This window comes from Oncorhynchus clarkii, chromosome 7 (assembly GCF_045791955.1).
Source record: "Oncorhynchus clarkii lewisi isolate Uvic-CL-2024 chromosome 7, UVic_Ocla_1.0, whole genome shotgun sequence".
Classification (NCBI taxonomy): domain Eukaryota; kingdom Metazoa; phylum Chordata; class Actinopteri; order Salmoniformes; family Salmonidae; genus Oncorhynchus; species Oncorhynchus clarkii.
In genome coordinates this window covers 7,452,200-7,462,199 of record NC_092153.1, presented here as the reverse complement: position 1 = coordinate 7,462,199, position 10,000 = coordinate 7,452,200, and the positions used below count along the sequence as shown (strand labels likewise).

Genomic DNA, 10,000 nt, shown 5'->3' with positions numbered 1-10,000 from the left:
GATGAGGCTTGTAGTTGTGCGGAGTGTGCTGTCTGTGCCATATGTGTTAGATGAGGCTTGTAGTAGTGCGGAGTGTGCTGTCTGTGCCATATGTGTTAGATGAGGCTTGTAGCAGTGCGACGCGTGCTGTCTGTGCCATATGTGTTAGATGAGGCTTGTAGTAGTGCGGAGTGTGGTGTCTGTGCCATATGTGTTAGATGAGGCTTGTAGTAGTGCGGAGTGTGGTGTCTGTGCCATATGTGTTAGATGAGGCTTGTAGTAGTGCGGAGTGTGCTGTCTGTGCCATATGTGTTAGATGAGGCTTGTAGTAGTGCGGAGTGTGGTGTCTGTGCCATATGTGTTAGATGAGGCTTGTAGTAGTGCGGCACGTGCTGTCTGTGCCATATGTGTTAGATGAGGCTTGTAGTAGTGCGGAGTGTGGTGTCTGTGCCATATGTGTTAGATGAGGCTTGTAGTAGTGCGGAGTGTGCTGTCTGTGCCATATGTGTTAGATGAGGCTTGTAGTAGTGCGGAGTGTGCTGTCTGTGCCATATGTGTTAGATGAGGCTTGTAGTAGTGCGGAGTGTGCTGTCTGTGCCATATGTGTTAGATGAGGCTTGTAGTAGTGCGGAGTGTGCTGTCTGTGCCATATGTGTTAGATGAGGCTTGTAGTAGTGCGGAGTGTGCTGTCTGTGCCATATGTGTTAGATGAGGCTTGTAGTAGTGCGGAGTGTGCTGTCTGTGCCATATGTGTTAGATGAGGCTTGTAGTAGTGCGGAGTGTGCTGTCTGTGCCATATGTGTTAGATGAGGCTTGTAGTAGTGCGGAGTGTGCTGTCTGTGCCATATGTGTTAGATGAGGCTTGTAGTAGTGCGGAGTGTGCTGTCTGTGCCATATGTGTTAGATGAGGCTTGTAGTAGTGCGGAGTGTGCTGTCTGTGCCATATGTGTTAGATGAGGCTTGTAGTAGTGCGGAGTGTGCTGTCTGTGCCATATGTGTTAGATGAGGCTTGTAGTAGTGCGGAGTGTGCTGTCTGTGCCATATGTGTTAGATGAGGCTTGTAGTAGTGCGGAGTGTGCTGTCTGTGCCATATGTGTTAGATGAGGCTTGTAGCAGTGCGACGCGTGCTGTCTGTGCCATATGTGTTAGATGAGGCTTGTAGTAGTGCGGAGTGTGCTGTCTGTGCCATATGTGTTAGATGAGGCTTGTAGTAGTGCGGAGTGTGCTGTCTGTGCCATATGTGTTAGATGAGGCTTGTAGTAGTGCGGAGTGTGCTGTCTGTGCCACATGTGTTAGATGAGGCTTGTAGTAGTGCGGAGTGTGCTGTCTGTGCCATATGTGTTAGATGAGGCTTGTAGTAGTGCGGAGTGTGCTGTCTGTGCCATATGTGTTAGATGATGCTTGTAGTAGTGCGGAGTGTGCTGTCTGTGCCATATGTGTTAGATGAGGCTTGTAGTAGTGCGGAGTGTGCTGTCTGTGCCATATGTGTTAGATGAGGCTTGTAGTAGTGCGGAGTGTGCTGTCTGTGCCATATGTGTTAGATGAGGCTTGTAGTAGTGCGGAGTGTGCTGTCTGTGCCATATGTGTTAGATGAGGCTTGTAGTAGTGCGGAGTGTGGTGTCTGTGCCATATGTGTTAGATGAGGCTTGTAGTAGTGCGGAGTGTGCTGTCTGTGCCATATGTGTTAGATGAGGCTTGTAGTAGTGCGGAGTGTGCTGTCTGTGTGTATATACAGTTGAAGTCGGAAGTTTACATACACCTTAGCCAAATACATTTAAACTAAATTTTTCACAATTCCTGCCATTTTATCCTAGTAAAAATTCCCTGTCTTAGGTCAGTTAGGATCACCACTTTATTTTAAGAATGTGAAATGTCAGAATAATAGTAGAGAGAATTATTTCCCAGTGGGTTCAGAAGCTTACACTCAATTAGTATTTGGTAGCATTGCATTTAAATGGTTTGACTTGGGTCAAATGTTTTGAGTAGCCTTCCACAAGCTTTCCACAATAAGTTGGGTGAATTTTGGCCCTTCCAAAAGCCCTTGGCCCTTGCAAGCTGAAGAACACCATCCCAACCGTGAAGCACGGGGGTGGCAGCATCATGTTCTGGTGGTGCTTTGCTGCAGGAGGGACTGGTGCACTTCACAAAATTGATGGCATCATGAGGCGGGAAAATTATGTGGATAAATTGAAGCAACATCTCAAGACATCAGTCAGGAAGTTAAAGCTTGGTCGCAAATGGGTCTTCCAAATGGACAATGACCCCAAGCATACTTCCAAAGTTGTGGCAAAATGGCTTAAGGACAACAAAGTCAAGGTATTGGAGTGGCCATCACAAAGCCCTGACCTCAATCCCATAGAAGGTTTGGGGCAGAACTGAAAAAGCATATGTGAGCAAGGAGGCCTACAAACCTGACTCAGTTACACCAGCTCTGTCAGGAGGAATGGGCCAACATTCACCCAACTTATTGTGGGAAGCTTGTGGAAGGCTACCCAAAACATTTGACCCAAGTTATTAAACAATTTAAAGGCAATGCTATCAAATACTAATTGAGTGTATGTAAACTTCTGACCCACTGGGAATGTGATGAAAGAAATAAAAGCTGAAATAAATAATTCTCTACTATTATTCTGACATTTCACATTCTTAAAATAAAGTGGTGATCCTAACTGACCTAAAACAGGGCATTTTTACTCTGATTAAATGTCAGGAATTGTGAAAAACAGAGTTTAAATGTATTTGGCTAAGGTGTATGTAAACTTCTGACTTCAACTGTTAATGTGGTGTGTCAGATGTGAAGAGTAGCAGTGCGGAGCGTGCTGTCTGTATCGTACAGAGCCCCTCTCTGCTTCTGGACAGACTTCCTCTTCTTCCCAGGGCTCTTCCTGTTAGAGAAATAACAACAGTCAAAACAACAGCAACAGTCAAAACAACAATAACAACAACATTCAAAACAACACCAACAAGAGTCAAAACAACAACAACACAAACAACAGTCAAAACAACAATAACAACAACATTCAAAACAACAACACCAAAAACAGCGACAACAACAGTCAAAACAACACCAACAAGAGTCAAAACAACAACAACACAAACAACAGTCAGAACAACAACACCAATAACAGACGACAAAACAACAACAACACAAACAGTCAAAACAACAACAAGAACAACAGTCAAAACAACAACTAAAGTCAATAACAAGAACAACAGTCAAAACAACAACACCAACAACAGCAACATTAAAATCAGTCAAAACAACAACAACAGGCAGTGCAGAATCTAAACAAATTAGAGAGTTGTGTCACGAAGCAGGATGGTCAACTTTGATGAGCAATCTAAACAGTCTGTATGTGTGTGTGTAAGTGTGTGTGCGTGTACTGACCTTGTGACACACAGCACCACCAGGGTGATAATGGTGATCTGCAGCGCTCCGATGACGGAGGCGATGAGAACATAGCGGATCTTTCCAGATCCTGGAACCACAAACAGAACGTTGTAGTCCTTCTGCTCACACTGGGGCCCGCTGAACCCTGCATGACAGCTACAGGAGGGCGGGCCTAGGTTGTCAGGGTATTGACAGTCTCCATGGAGACAGTAGTTCCTGTAGCGGGAAGGACAGGGGATGTACAGGTCCCTCGGCCCCTCCCCTGAGAAAAGAGCACAACTGATATTTCACACAATGACATGTATAGCTTGTCTTTATTTATAAAACATTGCTTTTCTACATTTTGTGGTTCTAATGGAACTTGTGTGTGTGTGTGTGTTGCACACGTGTGTGTGTATGTGTGTGAGGTATGTGTGTGTGTGTTTGTGTACCGTGGCAGTGGCCCAGGTGTGTGACCTCGATCCTCTCCTGTCTCTGACACGAAGCCTCCTTTACCTGACAGGGGTTGTCATAGGAACGGCCATCTGAAGCACACACAGGGTTGAAATTGATGTGGGAACAGTCGATGTTACACACACACCTAGGGAGAGACGAGACTCAGTACTGTGTGTGTGTGTGTGTGTGTGTGTGTGTGTGTGTGTGTGTGTGTGTGTATTCATGTTCTTCCTGTATTAATGCACACAGGGTAATTGCTAAGTTCCTACATATTTAATGCTGTCTCACATCCACATTGTGCATTACTGAAATTCTACACCATTCTCTCTCCTCTCCTCCCCCTACCTCTCCATCCTTTGTCTCCCTCTCTCCCTTCCTGCCTCCTCCCACTTTTTTCCTTCCTTCCCTCCTTCCTCTCCCCCTCTGTCCCTCTTCTCCCTCTTCCCCTTCCATCTCCTCCCTCCCTCTTCTCATCCCTCTCTCACCATACATCTTCTGCGTCTTCGTCACACTCCGATCCAAACTGACACATCTCACAGGACGAGTCCCTCTGTCCCACACCAGCCTCTCCAGAACTCTCTAACAGAGAGAGATAGAGATGTTGTGTGTGTGGTAACCTGTGTGTGGTCACATGTGTAAATGCATGTAGATAATGACTCAAACCTGGGAAAGAAACACCTTCACCACCATCACCTGATCCTGAACCAGCGTCTGTAAGAGAACATGATATATTTAGATCCAGGTCACATTCCGCAGCAAGACATTCTAGTGGAACAGACCCCAAACTAGTGGTACCTGTAGGACAAGGACCCAGAGATGCAGTGTGTATCTCCGTCTGAAGCTGACAGGCTTCCCGTCTCAGAAAACACTCATTCTGATATCTGTGATTGTTGGAACCACACACCGGGGAATAATCTGCACTACACTGCAGAGAGAGAGGGAGAGAGAGAGGGGGAGAGAGAGAGAGAGAGAGAGAGAGAGAGAGAGAGGGGAGAGAGAGAGATAGAGAGGGGGGAGAGAGAGAGAGAGAGAGAGAGAGAGAGAGAGGGGAGAGAGAGAGAGAGGGGGGAGAGAGAGAGAGAGAGAGAGAGAGGGGAGAGAGAGAGAGAGAGGGGAGAGAGAGAGGGGGAGAGAGATGGGGGAGAGGGGAGAGAGAGAGAGAGAGAGAGAGAGAGAGAGAGAGAGAGAGAGAGAGAGAGAGAGAGAGAGAGAGAGATTAACCTGGAGAAGAGTCCCTTAAGCAAGCTGGTCCTGGGGCTCTGTTCACAAACACAAACACACCCTACAGAGCCCCAGGACATCAGCACAATTAGACCTAACCAAATCATGAGAAAACAAAAAGATAATTACTTGACACAAAGAATTTACAAAAAAACAGAGCAAACTAGAATGCTATTTGGCCCTACAAAGAGAGTACACAGCGGCAGAATACCTGATTACTGTGACTGACCCAAAATTAAGGAAAGCTTTGACTATGTACAGACTCAGTGAGCATAGCCTTGCTATTGAGAAAGGCCGCCGTAGGCAGACATGGCTCTCAAGAGAAGACAGGCTATGTGCTCACTGCCCACAAAATGAGGTGGAAACTAGGCTGCACTTCCTAACCTCCTGCCCAATGTATGACCATATTAGAGAGACATATATTTCCCTCAGATTACACAGATCCACAAAGAATTCGAAAACAGAGGGGGGGAGAGAGATAGAGAGAGGGGGGAGAGAGAGAGAGAGAGAGAGAGAGAGAGAGAGACTGAGACAGAGACAGAGAGACAGAGAGAGAGACAGCTTTCATTGATATGTTAAACTGAAATGTATTGATGTATATCTTCAGCAACCACAATAGTGTTTCATATCTGCTTCTTTATGGCAGGCTTTCATGGAGATGTACTGATGTTGCTTATTTTACAAATTGTACAAATTGGTATGAACACGGTGTGTGTGTTTGTGTGTATTAAATAGGAGCAATGTGACTGGTGTTGCAACACAGAGAGGCTTTGTCCACTCAGAGTAAAAATACAAGATGACAGAGATGCCTCAAAGGAAAGAGAGAGAGAAAATAGGGAAGAAGAGACAGAGAGAAAGAAAGAGAAACATAGAGAGAGAGAGATGCTTACCTTAAAGTCACAGACGCAGGTCATGGTCTCTGCTATCTTTAGACACTCCCCGTCATACTGACAGGAGTCTGTGTCACACTGGAAGACTGAGTCCCTCTCCTCTGAATCTACACAGAGAGAGATAGAAGGAGGATCAACCACAGATCCACAATGTCTCTCTGAGGATCCACCATGGATCCAACATGTCTTCCAGTGGCCTTGTTCGTGCCTTGTCCACGCTCCACTGGAGCCCAGGGCTGTGGTAACTGCTGCCTGTGTGTGTCTAGCCTATGGTGTGTCCTCTGTAAAACAGATGGTGGGGCCAGAACAGCAGCACCATTACTGGGGTATTTTTACTTCCCGTTCATTTCTGGCTCTCTCCTCCAAAGAACGGGGGAGCGAGGAGGAGGAGAGGAACAGAGGAGAGTAGGAACGACCACATTTTGTGAAGGACACACAGGGCTGGAAGAGGGGGAGGAAGAGGACAAGGCAACAAAACTGGTTTCTTTGAAGTCATCTGCAGCTGTTGACATTCAACAACTTTTACGTAGTCCTTCAGCCCATCCTAGCTGTCAATCTGATGTAGGGTCCACACTTGGATCAAGCTGTGTTGGTGCTTATTTCCATCCTGTCGTCCTGAGCTTGAGTCCAGTTGAGGAGAGGTTTCTTCAGTCTTCAATCTCCTACTCGGTTATATCTATTCAACCTTTAAACTAGGAAGCTCCAGAGTTATAAACAACTGTTTTTTCAACAGAGAGCTCAACATGTGGATTAGTGTGTCTGTTAGCCTACTTGTTAAGAGATGGGGTTGCAATGGGGTTGTATGTAATTGTGTCCTATAGAGGGATCCAGATAGGAGAATCAGTCCTATTGCCTACCACTGATAACACATGGTACAACCTGATTACACGCACACCCACCACCTCCTCAGTCAGACAGATCACACCCACCACCTCCTCAGTCAGACAGATCACACCCACCCACTCCTCAGTCAGACAGATCACACCCACCCACTCCTCAGTCAGACAGATCACACCCACCACCTCCTCAGTCAGACAGATCACACCCACCACCTCCTCAGTCAGACAGATCACACCCACCACCTCCTCAGTCAGACAGATCACACCCACCCACTCCTCAGTCAGACAGATCACACCCACCACCTCCTCAGTCAGACAGATCACACCCACCCCCTCCTCAGTAAGACAGATCACATCCACCACCTCCTCAGTAAGACAGATCACACCCACCACCTCCTCAGTCAGACAGATCACACCCACCACCTCCTCAGTCAGACAGATCACACCCACCACCTCCTCAGTCAGACAGATCACACCCACCCACTCCTCAGTCAGACAGATCACACCCACCACCTCCTCAGTCAGACAGATCACACCCACCACCTCCTCAGTCAGACAGATCACACCCACCCACTCCTCAGTCAGACAGATCACACCCACCACCTCCTCAGTCAGACAGATCACACCCACCACCTCCTCAGTAAGACAGATCACATCCACCACCTCCTCAGTAAGACAGATCACACCCACCACCTCCTCAGTCAGACAGATCACACCCACCACCTCCTCAGTCAGACAGATCACACCCACCACCTCCTCAGTCAGACAGATCACACCCACCCACTCCTCAGTCAGACAGATCACACCCACCACCTCCTCAGTCAGACAGATCACACCCACCACCTCCTCAGTCAGACAGATCACACCCACCCATTCCTCAGTCAGACAGATCACACCCACCACCTCATCAGTCAGACAGATCACACCCACCACCTCCTCAGTCAGACAGATCACACCCACCCACTCCTCAGTCAGACAGATCACACCCACCACCTCCTCAGTCAGACAGATCACACCCACCACCTCCTCAGTAAGACAGATCACATCCACCACCTCCTCAGTAAGACAGATCACACCCACCACCTCCTCAGTAAGACAGATCACACCCACCACCTCCTCAGTCAGACAGATCACACCCACCCACTCCTCAGTCAGACAGATCACACCCACCACCTCCTCAGTCAGACAGATCACACCCACCACCTCCTCAGTCAGACAGATCACACCCACCACCTCCTCAGTCAGACAGATCACACCCACCACCTCCTCAGTCAGACAGATCACACCCACCCACTCCTCAGTCAGACAGATCACACCCACCCACTCCTCAATCAGACAGATCACACCCACCACCTCCTCAGTCAGACAGATCACACCCACCACCTCCTCAGTCAGACAGATCACACCCACCACCTCCTCAGTCAGACAGATCACACCCACCACCTCCTCAGTCAGACAGATCACACCCACCACCTCCTCAGTCAGACAGATCACACCCACTCCTCAGTCAGACAGATCACACCCACCCCCTCCTCAGTCAGACAGATCCTACCCACTACTCAGTCAGACAGATCCCTCCCACTCCTCAGTCAGACAGATCCCACCCACTCCTCAGTCAGACAGATCCCTCCCACTCCTCAGTCAGACAGATCCCACCCACTCCTCAGTCAGACAGATCACACCCACCCCCTCCTCAGTCAGACAGATCCCACCCACTCCTCAGTCAGACAGATCCCACCCACTCCTCAGTCAGACAGATCCCACCCCACTCCTCAGTCAGACAGATCCCACCCCACTCCTCAGTCAGACAGATCCCTCCCACTACTCAGTCAGACAGATCCCTCCCACTCCTCAGTCAGACAGATCCCACCCACTACTCAGTCAGACAGATCCCACCCACTCCTCAGTCAGACAGATCCTACCCACTCCTCAGTCAGACAGATCCTACCCACTCCTCAGTCAGACAGATCCTACCCACTCCTCAGTCAGACAGATCCCTCCCACTCCTCAGTCAGACAGATCCCACCCACTCCTCAGTCAGACAGATCCTACCCACTCCTCAGTCAGACAGATCCCTCCCACTCCTCAGTCAGACAGATCCTACCCACTCCTCAGTCAGACAGATCCTACCCACTCCTCAGTCAGACAGATCCTACCCACTCCTCAGTCAGACAGATCCCTCCCACTCCTCAGTCAGACAGATCCTACCCACTCCTCAGTCAGACAGATCCCTCCCACTCCTCAGTCAGACAGATCCTACCCACTCCTCAGTCAGACAGATCCTACCCACTCCTCAGTCAGACAGATCCCTCCCACTCCTCAGTCAGACAGATCCTACCCACTCTTCAGTCAGACAGATCCTACCCACTCCTCAGTCAGACAGATCCCTCCCACTCCTCAGTCAGACAGATCCTACCCACTCCTCAGTCAGACAGATCCTACCCACTCCTCAGTCAGACAGATCCTACCCACTCCTCAGTCAGACAGATCCCTCCCACTCCTCAGTCAGACAGATCCCACCCACTCCTCAATCAGACAGATCACACCCACCACCTCCTCAGTAAGACAGATCACACCCACCACCTCCTCAGTCAGACAGATCACACCCACCACCTCCTCAGTCAGACAGATCACACCCACCACCTCCTCAGTCAAACAGATCACACCCACCACCTCCTCAGTAAGACAGATCACACCCACCACCTCCTCAGTCAGACAGATCACACCCACCACCTCCTCAGTCAGACAGATCACACCCACCACCTCCTCAGTCAGACAGATCACACCCACTCCTCAGTCAGACAGATCACACCCACCCCCTCCTCAGTCAGACAGATCCTACCCACTCCTCAGTCAGACAGATCCCTCCCACTCCTCAGTCAGACAGATCCCACCCACTCCTCAGTCAGACAGATCACACCCACCCCCTCCTCAGTCAGACAGATCCCACCCACTCCTCAGTCAGACAGATCCCACCCACTCCTCAGTAAGACAGATCCCACCCCACTCCTCAGTCAGACAGATCCCACCCCACTCCTCAGTCAGACAGATCCCTCCCACTACTCAGTCAGACAGATCCCTCCCACTCCTCAGTCAGACAGATCCCACCCACTCCTCAGTCAGACAGATCCCACCCACTCCTCAGTCAGACAGATCCTACCCACTCCTCAGTCAGACAGATCCTACCCACTCCTCAGTCAGACAGATCCTACCCACTCCTCAGTCAGACAGATCCCTCCCACTCC

At 49.2% G+C, this 10,000-nt stretch overlaps 1 protein-coding gene across 1 annotated transcript in view; it reads right to left on the bottom strand.

Annotated features, from left to right (window-relative positions):
- Positions 1–2,749: 2,749 nt before the first annotated feature.
- The window catches only part of LOC139414065 (transmembrane protein with EGF-like and two follistatin-like domains 2b), an 8,845-nt gene continuing 1,594 nt past the window's right edge, over positions 2,750–10,000 (bottom strand). Inside the window, exons 3-9 of the mRNA XM_071161945.1 lie at positions 5,917–6,023; positions 4,601–4,730; positions 4,469–4,516; positions 4,291–4,384; positions 3,802–3,950; positions 3,368–3,632; positions 2,750–2,864 (exon numbers count right to left, since the gene is read on the bottom strand). Coding sequence (XP_071018046.1) covers positions 2,768–2,864; positions 3,368–3,632; positions 3,802–3,950; positions 4,291–4,384; positions 4,469–4,516; positions 4,601–4,730; positions 5,917–6,023 — 890 coding nt within the window. The 3' untranslated portion in view covers positions 2,750–2,767. The remainder of the gene's footprint in view (positions 2,865–3,367; positions 3,633–3,801; positions 3,951–4,290; positions 4,385–4,468; positions 4,517–4,600; positions 4,731–5,916; positions 6,024–10,000) is intronic.